The sequence below is a fragment of the Lolium perenne genome, chromosome 7, assembly GCF_019359855.2.
Source record: "Lolium perenne isolate Kyuss_39 chromosome 7, Kyuss_2.0, whole genome shotgun sequence".
Taxonomy (NCBI): domain Eukaryota; kingdom Viridiplantae; phylum Streptophyta; class Magnoliopsida; order Poales; family Poaceae; genus Lolium; species Lolium perenne.
Genome location: NC_067250.2, coordinates 181,683,844 through 181,707,450, shown reverse-complemented (window position 1 = coordinate 181,707,450; position 23,607 = coordinate 181,683,844). Strand labels below are relative to the sequence as shown.

Here is a 23,607-nt window from a genome sequence, read left to right as displayed (position 1 = left end):
GATGGCATAAACCATCCGGTTTGGCATGCCTTTGGCATACCGGGGGTGATCCCCCCAACAATAATGGCATCATTTGTGAACTTCTAGAAGAGGGAATGCAATCCAATATGTCAACGGTTCCATGTGTGAGGGTCATGCAATGTAAGAGAAGCAAGTTAATATTGCATCTTTCTAAGGACCAGACCATATGACACACAATATTATTATCGAAGTAACTAATGTGACGAGTTTGAATAATGTTATACTGCAGGATATCAGAGCGATATCATGCAGAAATTAATATCAAACAGTTAATTTAGTAGCTTACGATGAACCATGTACAAATAATAATGATATCACTTGTAGTACAGAGAATGCATAGAACATGTTCAACGACTTCAAAATTGGCATAAACTACGTAATAGGAGACTGTTACTTTTGTAACAAACAATGAGACAAATAGAAATTATAATGGCAACAACTATAGAGCAGAAAATGTGAATCAATATGTGTAATTATTTAAAATTGGTCATGAACTAAATAATAGCAAGATGTTACTGTAATAGCTAGGAATAAAACAGATAGAACTTATAGTGATGTCACTCCAAAACTTGTAAAGAAGGGAATGCAAATCAATTTATTTTAGGATATAAATTCGTAATGAGTAAAATCTGGATGATAGTTTAATCGGGTTCGGGGCAACTTGTATATATTCGTAAATTCGTAACTAACTTACTACTAGATAAGTTTAATCAGGTTCCGCAATACCTAGATTAAAAAATGATTTTACCAGTCTACAGACCACTCTCTTCCGTTTGGTTTCACGGAAGCTACCCCTTGGTAGTTTCCATTGTGTCTTGTGCGGTTATCCTCTGGGTTTCCCTCGGAAAGCGCACCCACCAGCCGGTTCGTGCAACCATTTCGAGTAGGCTGCACAATATATCTACCAGGCTACCGAAGGGCGTGGCATGCCGTCGCGTGGCCTTGGCTAGGAGTATAATTTTGCAGACCAACTTGTATATATTCACTATCTGTATGCATTCATGAATTGTCAATAATAATGTAGTACTGTGTCTTAACCATGTTCGCAAGTAGCCACGTTTGACACTTTCTTTTATTTATTCTTCCCAGCTCTCTTGGTTGGGCAAGTGGGCCATATATACAAAAAAATTCTGGGAAACGCGTATGTACAATGATCTGTACATCCATCTTTGCAACATCACAAACAGAGTGTGAAATGTAGCTGTACAAGGCAATCATGTTCCCTTTGTGAAGTAAACAAACCTACATGATCCAGCAAAATGAAGCAAAATTCCAAGTATAATCCTTCACCAAATTGTACAAAAATAAGCAGAATTGCCTTTTACCAAGAAAGTACCATGTATAGGTGCTTAATGCTTAGTTGACAGTCTAGAGGGCCTGCTTGGCAAGCATTAACATACAAGACACAATAAATTGAGTTTTGTGAAACACTGCATTGCAAGGACTAAGAAGTCCAATAGTAGCTTAGATGTAAATACTTATAATTTCTTGAAAATAAACTACTTGTAGAAGCCAGTAATCATGTCATGGAACGCAAATCAGGTGGAGGCTTCACTGTCGAGGCGAATCCTCTTGGTACCAACCTCGTCACCTGCAGGCACCCTATTCTCCTTTGCTTCCACCGAGCACCTCTTGTAAGGCTTGAAGCCTGTCCGGCGGGATTTCATATTCAGGTGTGTCAATTCAATGGGAAAGGAAGCTTTTGGCCCAACCGATGTTTCGAATTCAAGATCGATAATAGTGGGGCTCTTGTTGAGGTCGACCGTCACTGTAGCTGCTTCATCTTGTCCCTCCTTGGCAACCGCCTTCGACCCTTCTGCTTGCAGAGGAGAAAAGCTTTGGGGAAGCTTTCCTCTACTGAACAGTGCATCGAAAGCCATACGACCCTGACAGCAGAAATGTGAATTAGAAAAACAGTGATAGATGCTCAAAGAGTAACATACAAATGAAATTGGGCAATGCTGGTAGACTACAACCTCTTCGGAAACTTCCTTCCATGAATCACTTGTGCTTGCGATGCTCCTAAATCTGCGGTGGTTAATGTCACCAGCTGAAGAATTACTGCAAGATGCTTGCTGTGTCTTGTCGTTAGCTTGGTCTTCTTTCTCAGGAACATGTTCTGCCTCGACATCACTACTTGACGGCGTGTTGGAGCCACATGAAGAGCGATCCTTCTTGTTTCCGAATGCATCACTTGTTTCAGCTCCTGTGGCAGGTGTTGTCTCAGCTTTATCAGCCGGAGATATCTCTAACTCAGTGTGGAGAGACACCTCCGCTTTTCCATCCTCGCCGGACCCTGAAGATGCTACAACCATCATAGCTTCAGGTTGATCTTGCTCTTGAGCTACTTGGCATTCCTTCGATGAGCTGTCAACTGGGCAGTTCACTGAAGCTCGCTGAACATCCGTCGTGGGAAAGGAAGCACTAGGAACTGGGACAAATGGAAAAGCCATGGGGGGAGCAAAAAGAGGGAGAAGACCTTGTGTTGCCCACCATGCCGATGCTGCTGCAACTGTAGCTGCTACAATAGAAGCCATGCTGGGAGTAGAGCCAATATGTCTTCCTTGAGCATTCTCAGTAAGATTTTCTTCATTTGGAAGAATATGAGTGTTGATGTCTGCTGCTGGCCAGTATGATGCTGCAAGCCTTGCGGCTGCATGTACTGCTGGGTTTGACAACAATGTGGAAACAAGCATGCTGGAGAAGGTGGATGACATATCAAAAGAAGACCTGTAGGCATCTTGGTTGCAGTGACCTTGTATCGTTGGTGCAAAGGCTGCATAGTTGTGGGGAAAGGGCTGCGCCGCTGAGCTGATGTTCAATTTTGGATCCACAGGAAGTGTTGGACGGATGCCATTTATGCTTCCGTTGGCTCCTCCCACTTGATCATTTGTTTGATCAGGATGACTTCCTTCAGTGCCAGGCACTGGAATGTCAGTTGCCCCAGTTTTATTCATTTGGCACTGTGGAGCACTTACAGCATGTTGGTTCATATACGATGTCTCCACTGTCTTTGGCTTTAACTTCATGTGTTGCCTTGAGTTATCCCGACAATCTTCATGAGAATGGTCATATTTAGAACAGGTTTGGACTCTGTTGAGACTTTCCATTTGCTGATCATTATTATCTTTTACATCCTTCTCAACATCAATGGATATAATATTCCTTTCCATGGTTGCCATATCTTTGATTTCTGTTTTAGTCAGTTCAATTGCCCTAGATGCACCATGATTTGAAGACCTCTTGCTAACAGAAGAAAATGAGGCAGATGGTGCTTCTTGAAAGAGATTAAGAACTTCTGAGCAATTACCGTTTTCGGACAGCTCCATTCTTTGAAGTTTCTGAATGCAATCGAGCTTTGTGTTAAAGAAAATGAAGAATAGCAATACATGCATTATGGATAGAATAAACAGAGCTCTAACTAAAGCACAGAATTACAAATGCATTTACCTGAAGAGTTCCATTGCTTTCCGTCTGTATATTGCTATTGCTCAAGCTTACATTTGATTTTGTTGGCTTGTCATTTGAAACTTCTCTCGTGGGTGTCTCAGAGCTGAGACAACCTTTTCGAGGATATGGACAGTTCGGTTTTCTTTTAGGCCGTGGTGGAGGTATGTCGATATCATGAGCTTGCCCCGGAGAAGTGCCATTATTGATAGCTTCCTTTTCCAGCTGCAATTTCCCAATTAGTTAGATACAAATAGATACCGATAATAAACTACGACCAGATGCTGGAGGAACAGTGAATTTGATGTGCACAGAACTGTTATTACCAGATTTTTTTTTTCGAAATGGGGAGATCCCCGGTCTCTGCATCAATATATGCATGCGGTGTTTTATTGCATAGGTCTCATAAGAGTATTATTAGTAGATTTTGTAGTTTTCAAAAATATATCATCTTTGAAGGTAACTGAAAACCTTTGGCAGCGAGTTTCTAGAAGCTGCCAGTACTAGGAATATGCATTTGTAGCTGGACGGATTTCGCCCCAATTTAGGTACTCAAACCAACCAGGAACCAATTGGAAAATACATAAGTTCTTTACAGTTCTAAGCTATGAGGAAATTACTGACGATCACCAGCCACCAGTACTAGGAACATGCATTTGTAGCTGGATGGATTTTGCCTCACTTTACGTACTCAAACCAACCAGGAACCAACTGGAAAATACACAAGCTCTTTACAGTGCTAAGGTATGAGGAGATTACTGATGATCACCATGCCAAGGTTCTTTGTTGATGAGTTCGGTTTAGACTTTAGAATTGTATGAGGGGACATTGTATTGTGAGGAACAATATGCAACGGAGGCAAAATCAGCAAGTGTCAGACATGAGTTTTTTTTACACCCATTAGCCAAGCTATGAATTCATTGATGCTCACAAAAAATTATCTGTATGTTGTGATGAATCATCAGAGTTGTAATCATATAAGATGGCTTGCCATGGAGGTTGGCTGTATGCTCACAAAAAATTATCTGTATGCTCACAAAAAATTATCTGTAAGTGCACAAGTTTCCTTGCTGGTGACCTTTTTTTTTTGTTTTTTCTTGCAGACATATTGATCCTTTTTCCCAGAATCACCCTCTTGCTCCTTAGATGCTAACACTATTTGCTTGAATATTTGAATTTAACTTAAAAGGCATGGCAAACTCTACGGTCAGGACAAATCTTAATCGGTTTTCCTTGGCATCAAAAGTGCCGATCAGTATGAAGTTCAGTATCCAGCATTGGCAGCTTTACTATCATAAGTTCTTACAAGTTTTCACTGCATAAGAAGAGTGTTATCCTTATGTTATTATCCTCATGGCCCCAGATTAACATGCCCATGTTCAGTTTAAAAAAATCAACCATGACGCCCATCATTACTGACCAATTAGGACTGGTTATAAGGAGATGGCAGGCTGTCACCAAGAAGAACGTTATGGCAATTAGCTAGATGCTAATATGACAGGAGTGACGGGAGATGGGGTACCAAAAGATGAAGACAAACCAGACCAAATACTTAATTGTAATAAGAACCAAATTTAAATTTGGTTAATGTGCTCACTACTAGATCAAGCAACATACTGAAGGCTAGTCACGGTGGATTTCAGGCCACAGACCAGCAGCTACTAGTTGCAGCTATATCGTCGCAATTACTGCTACAAGCCTAATGCTACTTCATCTGAAGTGTTGGAATAGTCATAAGTCATAACCCTTCAGAGTCCACACTTAAACTGGCTCTTTGATAGCATCTTTTACAGAATTATCCTGTGCTAAGAATTATTTTACGACCATCAACCTAAGGGCATTCTACATGGTATCAAAGCCACAAGGTCTCGGGATCAAATCCTGGCCAACGCAGTATTAAAAGCAAATATTTGCGGCCTCCCTAGAAAAAGATCCAACAATCCACGTCCAAGGCCTGTGCGTCTAGAAAAAAAACACCGGCCTAGACATGAGGGGAGGTGTTGAATACAATTGTCTAATCTCTTCCATAAGATCAGTCTTTTGGTTGAACTGGCTAGAGCATGCAATTCTACAGTTCCAACTCTCCATGCCGGTGTGTAATTTTGCGGATTAACATCATGCTTTGGTAAATAAAAAATACTCAAATACCTCTCGGTCATTTTACACAAGATAGAGAGTGAAACATGTTAGATTAAAGCTTTTACCTATGTTGATGGTGGCTCCAACAGCATGTTAGCATAAATTTGACATACAGTTCCTTAGGCATTTCCTGTAGTCCACTCAAGTGTGTGCAAATATCCAATTTTACACTATGGACTCCATATGCAAATTTAACTAGTGCCATAATGTTCTCTTGCAGCATGGATGTGTACATGAATTAATGAGAGAACCAGAGGTGCTCAATATCGTCTTTCTGCAACATTACTAATTTAGTACAAATCAGCAAACACTTTTTAGCATATTTCCATTTTAACATGCTTTAACTTAATATGTTCATGAATCAGCAGAGCATCAATTAAATAAAGCATCGTTCTCATGATAGTCAAAAGACACGAATCTTTGATTGTTCATGCTCAGCATTGAAGTAAACAACTGTACCATGAAAGAAAGAAAGAAATATTTCAGTGAAGTGAAGACATAAACATCATGAAGCAAGCATTCATTTTTATAACCGAGAAAAAACGAAACAACGCGAAAAATAAGGAAATAGTCAGACATGAGCACTAGCCAAGAAGATAGAGAAAGAACCTTGGTGAAGAATTTTTGAGCATGGCTTCTGATTTGCACAGCCGTCTTTGTCCCAACATGCTCTGTACAACAAACAAAAAGGCGAATAAGAAAATAAAACAAATAAGTTCATATTAACAACATAGTAACTTCATATAGGTAGACCACTACTAATAATGATCAAGCATTTCCTTATAAAAGATCAGCAAGCGCAAATCGATGAATTCGGGAATGGTTTACAATTACTCAAGGTATGATAAATACAAAAATTCACCTTCAATGCGCTGCCAAGCTCTCCCATACAGTTTGAGGGCTTCAAGGAACCGTTTGTGCTCTGCCTCGGTCCACCTCTCCCGTTGTTTTGTGATTGTGTATGGTTTCCGCACCTACAAACAAAAATCAAGAAAATTAAATGTTGTTTCTTTCACCACAAATTAACAGGCAGATCCATGAGTAACCCACCTTTATTACTGTTTCCTCACCAGAAGAATTCATCTCCATCTTTCCAGGGGAAAAAACAAAAAAGAAGGAAGTGTCAACAACTGGTCGCCTTGTCACTTGGAGTTGAGGTCTTCTACAAACAACACTGCTCCTCCTTCCGAGTCTCCAGCCAAACGCTGAATCTGATGCAAGTAGTATCTCATACCTCCTCCTACACCTCTCTATCACACCAACACAATAAATATTTCAAATTTATGCACCCAACCAGAAAAAGCAGTTAAATTAGTTGTCACAGACCAAATACAAAACCTAGGGAATTCACCACCCTACTCATAAACTGAAATTGGATCATGATCTACAGGGTCAAGTTCACTCACCTACTTGAATTGATCCATCTGGAGTCAATCTGCAAAACAAGGCAACATGGCACAGCACCATTTTAATACACATTCACCCCTTAAATAAATAAAATTCCACTCTCTTGACATTTAAAATATGAACGCACTCAGAGAAAAGAGAACTTCATTTCATCCTAAAATCAGGCATAGCTAATTAAGACAATTAAATAATTTCAGAAATATAAGAATAACTTGATCTAACCATGTAAGGAACAGCACCATTCCACTTACCTACTGAAAGCCCTTATTGCAGTTGCCTTGTTGCACACATGAAATGAGTCGGAAGAGTTTAACCTTCCTCCTATCTTGATCTTCAACTCTAGAATCAGATTAAAACTCTCAAGTATTCAGATCATGCAACCAATCCACAAAAAGAATCCGATTAGACTCACAAAAGCAGTCGAAACAACAGAAGCTGAAAAGCAATAACACAAGAAGCAACCCAATCCAGATCACCAGCTAAGTACAAACACCCTAAAATCCACATTATTAGTGTGAGGTCCTATCAACTTCCAATTATGAGTGTGAGTTCATGATAAAAGAAATGCCAAATCTAGCAATAGTTCCATGCATATTGACAAACTTCAAAACTCAGATCAACCAAAAACTAACAAGATCACAGCTACCTGAATAAACTGAGCTCAGAAGCTCCAGTATTTTTCTTAAAAGGGTACAGGGAAATGAGTAGTCCGTGAATCAAAACAGCAGGCAGCACAAATGCAGGACCTCAAGCTCAAGAATGATCCCCTGAGTAACTCCTACAGTTGAAATTTACTAAAATGAGATCAAGCAAAAGTTTTTGCCAAACTCAAGACACAAGATATTTGAGCTACCAAGGGAAGAAAAAATGTGCCGCTATGAGACCAACAAGTTCCATTGCTATAACTGATTTGGTTTGCTGCCTGGGCTAAAAACCAGTTGAACTGTGAAATGGTGTACCAACAACTCTAGAACATAAAGTAATAATCAACCAAACACCTTATGCATTTTTACAAGAAATGATGTGAAAACAAACTGAAGCACAAGCCCGTAAAACATGAAATAAATTAAACCTTCGTATACTAACCTAAGTTTCCAAAGGCAACCGAAAAACAAGGCCATAAAAATAGAAATAATTTACTAGATTGGTTAGATCTTCATCAGAAAAGGAAGTCGAATATGTTGATGTGTGTATAACTGGATTGCACTAGCCATCAGTTCGAACTTTTGGTTGCATTGGCTAGTGCATGAAGCTTGACATGGTATCATAGCCCAGGGTTTCGAGTTCGAGATTATCCTAAAATTGTTGGTGCCCCCTCTTTGTCGACATATAGGCCTGAGCAGTACGGACTTTTGGTTGCATTGGCTAGTGCATGAAGATTGACAGAATACACAGAACTAACTAAGCCTTACTTCATTCAAATCAAATGTTTCTTTTTTTATCATTTGATTTGGATGATGTGGTTATGGAAAGTAGAGCTAAGATTTTAGGAGTGCAAAGGCTTTTGGGGAGGCGCACACAAGTGTGAGCTGGGGGATGAGAGATGGTGCAATAGTCGCAAGCGATGGAGAGCAACTATTTCGAGTTTCTTGCTTGATTCATGCAATTGTAGTCCCTTTTTTCTTCATCATAGTCAATGATCCAACTAATTTAATTTATTACCTAGGGTGAACAAATATATCATGTTCTTCCCACTATTCTTTTGTGTCGTCAAACTTCCCACGAAAAGATCAACACATCCCACATTGATCGTAAAGTAATCATATCTACAAACACCATCGTAGTGTCACCATTGTAGCCTAATTCCCTCATATATGTGAAAGCAAAAAAACTCACATATGAGGTGCCACATATAAGAATTACTAAACTCATCATTCTCTCTCTTGTTGAGAGCATGTCTGAAACTTGAAGGGACTTCACGGTTGCCTTTTAGTCTTCCCGAGTCAACTTCAGAGTTGTCTCATCCCCTTTTTCTAGATAGCCTTTACATGCCCTAAATATAGCACTCTGCCGCCTGCATTCTTCATCTGCACTTTGCCATCTGCACCAAACAACCCAGAAGTGCACTAAAACACCAAATATACTACTTTGGGCTCTTTAAGCCTCTCCAGATACCACTTTCTCCGAATATCCACAGGCAACTTTTGTCTGTTTCAATCTCTATAGACCTAGTTGTTGAAGTTTATAAGTGGATTGCACTAGCCCTTTCCATCAGTTCGGACTTTTGGTTGTGTTGGCTAGTGCATGAAGCTTGACATGTCCCGTCACGTGTGAGCGCGGGTGTTGAAGTGTATAAGTGAATTGTACTAGCCATTTCTGTTATGGTCGGGCTCCAGTATGCACGGAAGAGGCCCAATAGTGGGCCGAATTAGGGGCTTAGCCCAAGTTATCTAGGGTTTAGAGGAGATGTTCTCCTATATAAACACATGTACCCCTTCGATTATAATCAGACAATAAACATATACTGTTGTCGTCTCCCTCAGGAGACGGGAGCCCCAAGCCCTAGCCGCACCCTGCCCTAGTCGCCGCCTTCTCCCTCTCGCAGCGACGGCACCCAGCCGCCGGCGTCTGCGCCTCCAGCCTCACCGCCCTCACTTCCATCCCTATAATCTACGCCCAAGACCTAGTAGAACCGTAGTCTCTACCAATTTCCTTCAGTTTGGACTTTTGGTTACGTTGGCTAGTGCATGAAGCTTGACATGGTATCAGAGCTTAAGGTTTGTATCCACCTCGTATATGCCTTTTGAGTTATACCTCTGAGTCACCGGACGATGTACAAGGCCTCTTGAGCCTACCTCTGAGTCTCTACACATGTTGATTTGTCTTCCCCTTCACACGTGAGTGTGGGTGTTGAAGTGTATAAGTGGATTGTTGTAGCCCTTTCCATCAGTTGAGTCTCATAGGTCATGAATCCAAACCTACCTCCCCAACCCCCACTACAACGAACCACCAATCATAACCGACCGATGCCGAGTTGCAAGCCTCACCCATACCGATGAGCTCTAGCCTGGATCACGTGCTTTCGCTTTAAGGGGGAAGAGGCTTCGACTCTCTATGCACTACATCATAGCCCCTCCATCAGAACTCCTTTAGACTTCAGTTCCACCTACAACATGACTCCGTGGTGGATGGATTTTTCCACCCTCGCAACTTTTGACTCGAGATCTCTCTTCGTGTGTGTGACCTTGAATCAACACCGTGACATCGCCTAGTTGAAGCCCTCAGGCCTACTGTGGCAACATGGATGGACAACATTAGAATCACACTATTTTGTCGCAATGGCCAATCACATTATCGTCTTCTATTTTGATCGACCTCTTTGTCGATCTGCCAGACTACCTGGGCTACCTACTTGCATCTATGGCTCTAGTCGAACTTGTTTGATTGCACGACACAGTCCAAGCTCCTCCGAGTCTTATGCGTATGTTTCCCCCTCTGCAGCTTGATGCAGCACCTTGTCCACCCACTGGACCACCTCACATTAACCTAGGCGTTCGTGGCCTAGCCAGTGCGCACATGGTCCTCCTTACCACTGCGCTATCGCTGTCTAGGCAAAGCTCATGGTATCACAACTCATGAGTGCTACACCACACGCCTTGGTGCATTCCTGCACAGGGCCCATGCACGTGTGCTCTACCACGGACTTGGTGAGATCTCTCTTGATACTTTCAGATTGATCAAAATTGACTTACCAAGACTATCCTTGACCTCTATTTTTTCTTAACAAATCATCAAACTGGACGATGTTGCTATTCGATCGCTTCCTCCGACTGGAATATTGGCTGAGTTTGTTGGCCTTCCATTGACCGCCTTGGCCATTCCACCACATATTCTGACAGCCACGATCAATGTTGATCCTCCTCTAAGTCAACGAAATAACGGGGCCTTCAAACCTCACTCTGATACCACTTGTTTATAATCTGAGGCGCATGTCAATCATATGAGGACAAGCAATCACGTCATGACAATGAGATTTATTGACAAGGTTCAGTGAACTTGCCTACTCCATGGGGCATGACTACGAGCACTCCTCCCCATATACTAAATCAACATACTACAACCAACGACAGAGCCCGCCAATGCCATCAAACCTATGTCAAACATTGGGCTGTGACAGGTCCGACACCCCTGCAAGGGCGCACCCAGTCCACCCCTTTCGTGATCTTGTGTCTAGCCTACCAGCATTGTTTAGTCTATTTTGACTTTATGTCTTAGTATTGGGTTACATGTGTTCAACTCAAACACCTAACCCTCTGCTAATTACAAGTTTAACTGTAGTCTAACTCGTACGCATATTAGACACAATTCCATAAGTCCATCAAAATTGCTGTGGCACAGATCAAGGGCATCACAAGGACGACTCGCGCAGGTGGTGCCTTGGATGGGTGGCTGTGACATGTAACCTTCATGTACAATGATTTCAAATACCATCCCTGTTGAAGTGTACAAGTAGATTGCCTAGCCCTTTCCATTAGTTCGGACTTTTGGTTCAAGTGGCTAGTGCATGAAGCTTAACATGGTATCAGAGCCCCACGCCTCGAGTTCAAATCCTGGTTTCACAATTTATTCTAAAAATTATCTCCTCTCCCCCCTCTTCTCGCAGCCGCCGCCCGCCTTGGCTCTCTGCCGCTGCCTCTTTGCCTCTGAATCTACACGTGTTGACTTGTCTTCTCGTCTTCCCGTCACACGTGAGAGGGGGTGTTGAAGTGTATAAGTAGATTGCCTAGCCCTTTCCATTAGTTCGGACTTTTGGTTCAAGTGGCTAGTGCATGAAGCTTAACAATCCCCTCCCACAAATTGGCTTCTCAAATTTAGTCACAAAGGTTGAGAAATGTCACAAGGGGAAATTATGGACACAACTGGCCTCGATGATGTCGAAGTCATTCAAGAAGTTGGTTATGTTTGACTGGTGAATGGTTGACTAAATAACCATGTTTGCAAAATACTTTATAATAACCCCTAACTTGACTCTAGAGATTGACCCTTGCTTTCCAAGTCCAAACTATTTTTTAAGAAAGAAGTAAGTTTTAGCAAAAGAAGCTAGACTAACCCAGGGTTATAACACTCTTGGCATGTCATGGTTATTCTTTTCCATGTCAGTTATTGGTCATTCTCAAAACTTTGCTTGAGTGGGATCAGTTATAAAATTAGGGAAATGATTACTAAAGCTTTGTTCATCACACCCTCACATTTTTTTTCAGACTTACAGAAATATATCCACTGGCCTCCTACAGCTTATTACAGTTTCTCTTTTTGTCATCACAGTTTGTTATTTTTGAAACTTTTAAGTTTCGTTCGTTCGGTTGTCTGCATTTTTGCTACATAGAGCCCAGGTGTAAATTCGTTTGCTTGTATTGCCTTGATGTGGCATTTCAGATAATAAAAACTCCCTTTATAAGAATATAAAAACCTTGGCCACTAGATATAAGTTGCTTAGGATTTTACATGATTTGCTAAGTAGACCATGGAAGTGTTTCGTCTCTAATTTACTAGAGTCTATCGTTAACAACAATGAGGAAATACGGTACAAAAACTAAATTAAACAAGATTGAAGGAGTATGGTAAGGATGGTACTCCCTCTGTCCAAAAATAAGTGACTCAACTTTTTTCTAGATATGGATGTATCTACACACAAAAAACGCGTCTAGATTCAACCGTATCTAGAGAAAGTTGAGTCACTTATTTATGGACGGAGGGAGTACTATAAATTGAAGACTCCTTTTTTTCCTAGTTTCTACACAAAAAGTCAAAGGGAATGATTCCCCAAGAAGCTAACTGGTCATCTTTATGGGCATACCTTGCTGCTCCAGTACCTCTGTCTATTTGAGCATGTTCTTTACCTTTTTTCCGATTCTAAGTTAATTGATCACGTAGCAGCTAGGCTAGGGTAACTCCCAGGCTCGCCAATGGGACCTCTTCTACCTCCACGAACAGTATGAAACTGAGAGAGCATCCATGAGTTTAGCTCCCGCAATCTCAATCACTTATAAAGGACAACCCATATGCCTGCAAGCAGATCTATGAGCTTACCAGAAGCAAAACTATCAACTAACAGAGAGAAATAGGACTTTTCTGGTAAACTACCTTAATATGCATATGTTGCTTTAGGATTCCTAAACTTTTCGAAAAGAGTTGCTTTTCTTAAGTCAGCCGCGAATTTTATCATAATAAATGTGTAGTCATAACAACCAGAAACCTACGACAGTTTGATTAGCAGACAAATAAATTTTCTTCTTAGTTCAATTCGCTACACCACCTAGTCTAATTAAATGAACTCACCTGCTTAATAACATTACATTAAGATGCTCTTTCCCTGAATAGCAAATCCAGAATAAGAAATTACACCCTGTGTTTAAAAACAACTTCAGATTATCAAGAGCATCATATTAGATTCAGGGATCTGATAAAGTCGCACCTCAAAAAAAAAAAACTTGTACCTAAATTACTAGGTCGACCCTACAGACTTGTACCTGCAAGAACTTGAAGCAGGAAATCACTCATCATTTTATCCCTCGCCACACTAAAATAGACAAGAAATGAAACGTCCCATCGCAGCCAACCTACAAGACCGATACTGGCTAGAGCAAGAAGCACACAGAGTACACGACCGACTAGAGCAAAAAAAAAAAAAAAAAAAAATTCACAGCTCAATAGACTCAGCAGACCTGCTAGAACAAGCCAATCTGAGAGCTGCAGTCCGACCCTTATACTAAACACGACAGGCAAGCCATCTGACAGGCTCAGTGAAGAGCTACAGTTGAAAAGTCTGAGCGTGTGCCCACTACGATCATTTGAGCAGAGCAACGCTAAATCAAGCACTGCGAGTAGAGAGGCCGACGAGGCCGAACAAACCGTGGACTGCGTCACAAACTATAGCGAGAAACGGAGGAAACAGGGAAGCGTGTCGGGACGGTTGCAGCAGAAAATTCTGGAAAACTTGTATGCGTTCTAGGTTACCTCGGGGCGAGCAGCAAGGAGAGATAACAACCCACGTCGCCTCGTCACCCGCCCTCCCTCCGCGCGGCGGCCTGCACGAACAAGCCACCACGCACACACAAAATCAAATCAACAAAGAAAATCAGCAGTTCATCACGCAAAAACGGAATCTCAATCCCGATCCCAGGCACACACACCTCAAGCGACCGCCGCGGCGGGGCGCCGGCGCAGCAGCTCCGCCTCCGGAAGAAGCACCTCCGCTTTGGGGATCTAGCTAGCTAGCTAGCAGACTAGCCAAGAAGCAAGCTTGCGTGGGTGGGTGCGCGCGCGAGCTAGGAAGGAAGGAAGGAAGGAAGGAAAAGAAGGGTGGAGATGTCGGGTGCTCGGGTGCGGGCCTCGCTGTGTGCTCCGGCTCGTCGAGACTCCAGGGTGGAGGCTGTGTTTGTGGCCGGAAGCCTGTGGGGGTCGCTCTCGCCGCCGCGACAAATCTCAGCCACTATCTTTGCTTGTGGATTTCTCGGCCTCCTCCCACGCAGTCTTGCTGCGGCAACCTCGCAGAACCATCGATATTGCAAACCACTGCGAGCTGTTGTCTACTTGTGTTGTGCAGTATACTGTCCTTCTTGACTTGTTTCTCGTGGGTGAAAAAAATTGATGACCCTATTTTTCTTTGTAGGAAAAGAGAAAGAATACCAAGGTTATTTCTGGGCCTCTCATGTGGTGATTTGGATGGAGAAAAAAAATCATATTTTAAAAGGTTGAAGTGGTTTTGGAGAATCCAAGATGTGTTCTATGTACAGCCTAACCATCATAAAATTTCAGTAGAAAAAGAAGTTTTTTATGTTGTGTGGAACTACAGGAGTAGCTAGTAGTATACTTATAACAACTATGTATTATTATTTATATAGTCCATACGCAAAAAACATTCTTTTAAAAATCCCGGAATATGCTTTCCGTTTCTTTAAGGGCTCCAAGGATCTCATGATATATTTATGTTATCCACCTCTTATGTATTTTTTTATTAAATTGTAAAAAACCTGCTACAATTCGGGAAGTTTAATACGTCTCGGGATTCTGCATTTCTATCTCTTATATGCTTTTACACCATGCACACGTGGTTTCCGTGATATGTGGATTATCCATAAGTTTCTTATAGATCATGTTTGTACTAGTTTCTTTCTTTTTTATTCTTAGAACCCTATTGTGTACTATATTTTTTCCCTTATGGATGAAAATGGTTAGTGCATCTTTATGTGGGGCAAAGGAATATATCAACTATCCATTTTGTCCCATGCCTCTCATACACTTGCGGAATGTGCATGTATAAAACTTGTGTGGTCCAGAGACTCCATGCCCATGGTGATATTTAAGTGTGCAACCCTGATGCACAAGAACTATTGGTGTGTTGATGGCTTTTGTAGTGTTTTCATGTGTTGAACATGTACAAACAGTGGCGGGTTGCACATAGACTGTGTGGTCAAGCGACTACCCACACAAAACAAAAAAGCAATTACCAAACCTTAGCTATAAGGACATGTCCAACCCTGAATGCTAAGATTGATGTTTAATTGAAAAAAAAGCTACCAAAAATAAAATTTATCTATAAGCCAACGCGAGGTGCTAATTATGGGCGCCAAATTGTCGTCCGCCCCTACCCTCCGTGCCTATCTAGCACGGAACATCGCTGAAGCGTTAACTCAAGTTTGAACATCGATGCTAGCCTTGACGCCAGGATTCAGAGTGTGCCTGGCAAAACGGCTAGGATTCTTATCCCCGGCGCATGTGTTAGCGGTTGTGTTGTACATGCTCTAAATACACCATAATTGACCCAATAAATCTAAACTTCTGATATCACTTATTTTGAGCTTTGACATCACTGGTTGCTAGTCCTATCTCTGCCATTGTGTACAAAGTCACCATAATCACAATGGTAGGTCTTCTTTGTAACTTTTTTTTGTTATTGTCTGAGTATCCTACTTGTTGATGATTGATGATAGGATATTCTCACTCCACGAGAGGGGATATTCCGCAACTAGTTGCGCCCGCACCCCATTTTTGTTGTGACACTTCTAAGTTTCCAAAAAATGCAAACTAAAATTCTAGACATACATTGTGTTGTGTCTTGTGCATCTGTGAAGTTTCATCCAAAAATATGTCAAAATGTGGCCTACACAAAAAGAACAAATGACCTGTAAATAGTACGTGACACTATTTACGTACGTCTTCTCTTTTTTACACAGGTCACATTTTGACATATTTTTGGATGAAACTTCACAGATGCACAAGACACAACACAATGTATGTCTAAAATTTTAGTTTGCATTTTTTGGAAACTTAGAAGTGTCACAACAAAAAATGGGGTGCGGACGCAACTAGTTGCAAATGAGAGTTTCCCTCACTCCACAAGACATTGCAAGAAGAAAAGTTGCCAACTTGCATGAGGTTCGTCATAGAAAAGGCGGGCCAAAGAATTTTGTGTGTACAAACATAACTGTATATACTAGCACCAGCAACAACTGCTCCCTCCGTCCCATAAAATTTGTCTTAGATTGATCAAAATTTGGATATATTTAGACACTAGGTAGATACATGTAAACTTTGACAAATCTAAGACAAGTTTCATGTGACGGAGGGAGCATGTTAAACCATTATCCCGAGACCAAATTATTCAATCTTTTTTACAATATATGAATTAGGAATACGATTTCAGCAAGGTAGATGCTATTTACACTTTCACTGAACTCGTGGTCCTGGTCTCTTCTAGGCCCGTTCACAAAGCAAGTCTCTTCTAGGAGAGGTCAGTATTTTGCACCATTATTGGCTGCGAAAGCAAGTTCCATGGAAGCAAGGCAAGCTTTCCGCGGATCTGTGCAGAAAACGCAGAGTTCCAGGGACCCAGAAGCAAGAGACGCAAAAGCGGCAGGCAAGACCAGTGTCTAAATATTTGCGGCCAGAAACGACCCAAAATAGCCCAAAGCCCGGGCCCGCGAGGAGGGGCACCTGGCTAAAATATAGTGGCCACTGGCCACGCCCGCGCTTTTCCCCACATGTGGCCTCCGGCGCTCCACCAGGCGCCAGCGCGATCTGGACCGTCGGCCCGGTGCGTGCCCCCTGCGCTGGCCGTCGGATCCCTCGGAGGCAACTCGTGGCTGATGGCTGCCGGACAAGACGGACGGCCCAGATTCTCCACGGGCTCAGATCAGGTGGCTGGGCGCACGGGCCGCCTGGTGGCTGAGGGGCGCTTTTGAGCTTGCGGCTGTGGTGGAAAAGCGCATGGGGCGTGGGGCCCACGCGGGTACGCGGGACGGGAGGCTCTGGATGCGTTGCGAGAGGCGAAGGAAGGTCTCCGTTTCCGTTACGTTGAGGGGCGCTTGTACCCCGTGGCGATTTACACAAAAATAACCCAAAAGTGAAAGAAAAGCACAGAATGACCCTCCGGCGAAACTATTTCACCAATCTAACCCTTTTGTGTGGCGCGCCCCACACGGGCGCCACACATGCCCATGTGGCTCCCCTCTGGCGCCACTGACCCAGCCGACGTGGCCCCCCCGCCGCTGAGCTGGTGCGCCCGTCCGACGTGGCAGCATGTGTGGCGCCCGTCCCAACGGCGCCACACATGCACTTGTAATCCCCCAAAACATACTGTGAGACAATTCCTCTGGGACTTAGCCGTTTTGCGAGGCTCAATGTGTGGCGCCGATGCCACGGGCGCCACACTAGCCTGTGTGGCGCCGATGCCACGGGCGCCACACATCCACTTAAGTGTGGCGCCCGCGCCCGCGCCCAGCCCGACCCTCTCTTTCTTCTTTCTCTTCTCTCTGCTTCTCCCCCAACCGCCGCCGCCGCCTCGCTCTTCGGCCCCCCACCAAATCGACCAAGGAATCGTCAGATCCGGCCGGCCAAGTCCTTCCTCCTCCATTCCTCAAGGTATTCCCCTTCGATTCCCTCTGATTCGTCCACTATTGTTGGTGGATTTGGTAGATTTGGGTATGAACCCTAGACATGGAAATTGATGTTGGTGGATTTAGATATGAACCATTGATATGTTAGTGCAAGATTTGGATATGTTGGTGGATTTGGATATGAACCCTAGATTTGGTGGAACCCTAGATATGAAATTTTACATGTATGTGTTGAAATGGCTATGTATGTGTTGAAATGGCTATGTAAGTGTTGAATGTGTATGTGTAGGAACCCTAGATATGTTAGTGGATTTGGATATGAACCCTAGATTTGGATATGTTGGTGGATTTGGATATGAACCCTAGATTTGGCTATGTAGATATAAAATGGTTATGTATGTGTTCAAATTCTATGTATGTATGTATTGAAATGTCTATTATTTGTGATGGAATAACTCATATTTGAACCAAATATTTGTTGGAACCCTAGATATGAATGTATGTGTGTATGTATGGAACTCTCATGGATTTGGATATGAACTCTCATGTATGTGTTGCTCATTTTTGTTAGTGGAATGACTCATAATATGGTTGTGTAAACATGTAGTATGGTGTGGCTTCTGGATGAAGAGTACGACAGGGAGCACCGGGTTGTTCATATGACGGAGAGGGGAACGGATCTTCACCCTTTGAAGATTCGTTACCATGTGACAAGGTATCAACTTGTCAATGCCTATGGATTGTAGGCTAGGGTTTAGTTGGAAGTAGAGGGCAAGTAGATCTCGAAGGTTTCAGCCGAAAAGTACTCGACGATTATGAAAACTAGGGTTTGTAAATAATGATTCGATGATCTCTGCGTCCCTCGACTCCACCTTATATAGGAGGCGGAGCCGAGGGATTCGTGTTGTACAAGTTACAAAGTCCGGGAAGGTTTCTAACTCATCCCGCAAGATTACAAATAAAACTTTCTATTACAACTCTAACTTTCCTTAATACTATCTTGGGCTTCCGAATCTTCTTATTCTTCGGGTAGTGGGCCTTCAGTAAACCCCGGGTACTATCTCCGGCAGGCCCATTTGGGATGCCTATGTCAGTAGCCCCCGAGATTTTGCTTGAATCGTAGGGTCAAGGAAAATCTCCACTGTTTATTTTTATTCGACAGCTTCGACTTTTCTATATTTCTTCTCATAAACATCTATATTGTACAGGGATAATGGTAGTTGGGGCTAGTTCATCTGACGGATCAGGTACTAGTTAACTGCTCTAGTGGCAATCCGCAAAAACCTACTTCAAGATCACGTCCCTGGACATGACCTCGGGATACCGGTGTAAACTTCGACAGGTGCCGCTTAAGGTCTTACCATTCTGTCGAGTCCCAGTAAAATTTATCGGGTACCTAACGCGTCCGTTAGGATTTTTCTTCGTATCTGTTGATACGGATAAAAGTAGCAGAGCGCAGTCTTCGGCGATGCCACGCCCAGCAGAACGGATCTGGGGTCTTACCTTCGCAAATTTGCGGCATTCAGAAATTGATCGCAACTTTGGCGTTCTGAGAATATATTGTCGAGTGCTTTTTCGGCTGTTGGAATGGCACATTTTATCGAGTCAAAGATGATTTATATTGCTCTCCCGATGGGAGTATATGCAGAGTTATTTATAACTCGAAATATACTCTTTTGCTCTGCTATCTTTCTTTTTGCTCTTTCATTCTTTTCTCGTCTTCTTTCTTCTCTCTTTTTTATCATTTCATCGGGCACGCGAACAGCGTTCCCGATGGGAGTAGCCCCCGAGTCTATAGCCAAGGACTTGTACTTGGTTGTAGGCTCCACGCCTTATGCCGCTATATTTTCTTTTTATCTCCCGAAGTTTTATAATTCCTCGGGTGCGCGAACAGCGCTCCCGATGGGAGTAGCCCCCGAGGCTATGAGCAAATATTTTGTATTTGATCATAGGCTCACGCCATTTCTATTTTGTCTTTCTGGATCTTTTTTCTTTTTTCCAAAGTAGCCCCCGAGCATTTGATCAAAAACTTGTATTTGATCAAAGGCTCAGCATTATTTTTCCATGTCACCTTTTATGAAATTGTAGAGTCGAATTTCTTCCTCTGCCAAGGTGACGCTATTGTTGATGATAGCCACGATTGCGATCCGAAAATCGCGAGAAGCCTTCTCCCACTGCCTTGCGGGCCCAATTGATCCACTATCTTGACACGTCGTGCAAGTGGGGGACACACGTCCTCCGCTTTTTCTGGCGCACGTACCGTAACTTCCCCAACGTTGAATTACTTTTTTACCCTCGTTGCCACGTGGCTATCATCTGCCACACACTTTCCTTATCCAACGGTCCGCCGGTTCACCGTACCCCTATATAAGATCGTCTTCTTCCTCCTCGAACACTTCCGCTCGTGCCGTCCTCCTTCTCTCATCCGCAAATTTCCTCCTGCGATCCATATCCTCCTAAGCTCCTCACCTCCAAGCTGCAAACCCTGCGCCATTGTTGATGCCACCGCGTCGATTGACAAGGCACAGCACGCGCGGAATCCTCCATGGCCGCCGTGGATCTTGGGGCGGCGAAGTGGGAAAGATCGAAAATTTCCACTCAAGACATCAACATGCTGAAGAAGCTGGGGATCAACAAGAAACCCAAGGCATTGTGCTTCCCCAAGGAGGAGAGCTACCCAACCCCTCCAATGGGGTACCGGGTAAGTTTTATCGATCACCTCATCCGTGGTCTGTCCGCCCCCATTCATCCTTTTCTCCGTGGACTGCTTTTTATCTACGGTCTGCAACTCCACCACCTCACGCCAAACTCCATTCTTCACATCTCCATTTTCATCACTCTTTGCGAGGCCTTCCTTGGCGTCCAGCCTAACTGGGCGCTATGGAAGCGCATTTTCTTCTGTCGCCGTAATGGCTCTCCCAATGTCGCCTATAATATAGGCGGCGTTGTAATATCTGTCCGGTCCACTGTCGACTACTTCGATGTTAAACTCCCTGACTCAGTTCAAGGATGGCGCAAGAAATGGTTGTACATTCAGGAGGAAAACCACGGATGTGCTGAGGACAACATCCCTCCTTTTGATGGTGCCGAGAAAATCTTTCGCCGCCACTCCTGGGACGCAGAGGCTACCGATGAAGAAAAAGCGTCGACAGAAGCCTTGATGGCTCGCATCCACGAGTTACAAAATACTCGCGGCAAAGAATTATCGGGTATCCAAATCACTGCATACTTTCTTAGGACTAGAGTGCAGCCACTTCAAGCTCGCAAGTATCCTCTCTGGAAATATGCTGGCGAGAAGGATGAAGATCGGCTGTCGGTGGATTTGGAGGTCAAAGACTTGGAAAAGCTTGTCCGAAAAATCTCGTCTCTCAGCAAAAAAGATCCTGTCCCTGCTTCTTGTCGTGTAAAACCATTCAGTGCCGCCAATCCACTCCCCAAGGTAATCTTTGTCTATTGTCTTGTTGTTGCTTTGCTATCTTTTTTGTAACTTCTTTTCTGACGTCTCTCCCTGTTTTATTTTGCACAGAATCATCCAAACCTTGTCTCGCTTCCTCCTCTTCCTGAAGGTGGAGAAGTCGAAGAAAGGGCCATTGTCACTGATGACAATCAAGAAGCTCCGTCTTTTGTGAATGAACCCGTGGATTCTCGAAAATCTGCGGGATCTTCCGAAGGCACTGCATCGGCACAATCTCCTCCTCCTGCTGTTTCTCCAAAGAACAAAAGGAAAAGAAATGATGTCGAAGATTCCGGCACCTCCAAAGCCGAAGAAGTTGATCCTTCACGACAGAAGGCAACTTATGATCCATATCTCGAATCCCTCGTCAGCTCGTGAGTCACTTTTATTTCCCCTTATTTCTGTACTCGAAGTTTTTTGTCTTATCTCGTTTTTTATACTGTCGATTTTTAATCATAGTGATGATGAGGAAGAAACACCAATTGTTGACGTGGCTCCTCGAACGAGCACGTCACATACTTTAACTGTTTCGGAGACGCCAGTTGAGGGAGAAGAATCCTCGCCTCCTCAACAAAACGTCGTCACCACCACTCCTCCTTCAAGCCCTCTTGCTCCTTCACCCAAAAGGACAAGGGTTGAAACGATGATGGAGCCTGCCCCTCAGTTGAGCAGCTCTTCTAATCCGCTCTTAGATGATGTAAGTTTTTTAATTTTCTTGCCAATATCTATATTTCCTCTATTTGCTTTTTTACGCCTTCATTCTTTTTCCATACCGATGTTTCTCTTTCTTTGTTCTTCTTTGACAGCCCATGATCAAAGAGCTTATTCGCATCGGATCCCAATTCATTGGGTATCGTGAGTATGCCAGCAGAACTGAAGGTAATAACTTTTTTGCTGTCGTTGTTTCTGACTTCTTGCTCCTGTTTTTTGTCGCAATTTTGACCATTCTTTTCTATTTCGACAGAGAAACTTGCAGAGGCCAACAAGCTTGCCGACACTCTTGCTCAAAAACTGGAGCAAAGTGAAGCGGCCTGCAAGAAAGCCGAACTTGTTGCTAGCGAAGCCAAAGCAGAGGCTAATGAAGCCAAGGCAAAAGCTGCTAGTGTCGAGGAACTGCAGAAGAGACTTGAAGATGCTGAAACTGCTTTAAACGAGCACAAAGCGGCACAGGCTACTCGTGAACAGGGGATCCTCAAGCGCCTGAAATCGCAAAATCGGCGCTTTCAAGGTAATGTTATCGATCCCTTCTATTTTTTATAGGACCTGCTTTTTTCTTGCTTTTGACCGACGTTTATTTCCTGTTGCAGGCCAAACAAACCAAGAGTTTGATCTGGAGAATCCCGACAATGATCCTCTCCTGGACACACTTTCTTATTTGGAGCTTCATGGATCCGAAATTCGTGAAGGCGTGGTGAATGCTGACGCAGGATTGTCAAAGCTATTCCCCTAATTCTTCCCGAAGAAAGAGGAGCCCAAGACTTTCCTTGCCCTTACCCAGAGCTTCAATCCATCAGAGGACCTTGGGCTGAAAATGCGCCAGGAGAACATGAAGATTGCTGTCGAAAGCACTGTTGCCTTGGTCGCTAACAGCCAACAAACTGTTGACTGGATGAAGGTTGGCGACACCGAGCAGATAGAGCAAACAAAATGGCGGTCTTTGATCAAGGCAGCCAAGCCCAATACGAAGAAAATTCTGGCCTATCTCGGGATCAAGCCATCTTCAACTCCTAGCTCATCGAGGCCGGAGGTCTAGTTGCATGCCTCTTTGTTTTTTGCTTTCTCTGTCTCTTTTGCCCTTGTCGCCAATTTAGCTGTGGCGACAATTATCCTGGTAGTCCTTTTGGAGAAACTTCTTTTGTAATGTCTATGTAAATTTTTCTAGAAATTAATGAAATTCCTTCTGGCACTATCATTGATCCTGGCGCTTTCTTTTCCAGTTAATATTTGATAACTATTCGACCAATCCTTGCACTGCCGATGCTTCACCTGCTTCTTTCTTCTCGAAGAAAATGCTAGTTGATAACGACCCCCTTGAAGGTTCTTCGAGCAAACATTTCTCGGAGGATTTGCAAGAACTTCGACAACAACTTCAATCCATGAAGAAACAAACTCTGGCAATGATGGAACAGTCTCGGAAAGCATCCGAACAAGAAAAACTTGCTCTCCAACAAGCCAAAGAGGCTATGGCTGCCAAGGATACTGCTGTATTGGAAGCAAAGGAAGCCACTACCCGAGAAAATAGCATGCTCGAGCTAATGTTGGAAGCTAGCACAGATATGTTAGGTATGTTTTTCCAACCTC

At 43.3% G+C, this 23,607-nt stretch overlaps 1 protein-coding gene across 9 annotated transcripts; it reads right to left on the bottom strand.

The window, feature by feature from the left end:
• Nucleotides 1-1,281: 1,281 nt before the first annotated feature.
• On the bottom strand, nucleotides 1,282-14,426 carry LOC127314885 (protein CCA1). 9 transcript variants are annotated; one of them, XM_051345411.2, is made up of 14 exons: nucleotides 14,148-14,426; nucleotides 13,972-14,042; nucleotides 13,452-13,484; nucleotides 13,294-13,360; nucleotides 12,855-13,020; nucleotides 7,661-7,792; nucleotides 7,266-7,372; nucleotides 7,014-7,042; nucleotides 6,658-6,857; nucleotides 6,470-6,581; nucleotides 6,217-6,278; nucleotides 3,472-3,693; nucleotides 1,998-3,362; nucleotides 1,282-1,907 (listed from the first exon to the last, which is right to left on the bottom strand). In XM_051345411.2, exons 9-14 carry the CDS (start codon nucleotides 6,694-6,696, stop codon nucleotides 1,560-1,562), a joined length of 2,148 nt encoding a protein of 715 aa, XP_051201371.1. In that variant the 5' UTR covers nucleotides 6,697-6,857; nucleotides 7,014-7,042; nucleotides 7,266-7,372; nucleotides 7,661-7,792; nucleotides 12,855-13,020; nucleotides 13,294-13,360; nucleotides 13,452-13,484; nucleotides 13,972-14,042; nucleotides 14,148-14,426; the 3' UTR covers nucleotides 1,282-1,559. The 9 variants fall into 9 exon arrangements, with proteins under 9 accessions (XP_051201371.1, XP_051201369.1, XP_051201376.1 ...); XM_051345409.2 differs by having other exon boundaries at nucleotides 7,266-7,353; XM_051345416.2 differs by lacking the exon at nucleotides 7,661-7,792 and having other exon boundaries at nucleotides 7,266-7,353.
• Nucleotides 14,427-23,607: the final 9,181 nt, after the last annotated feature.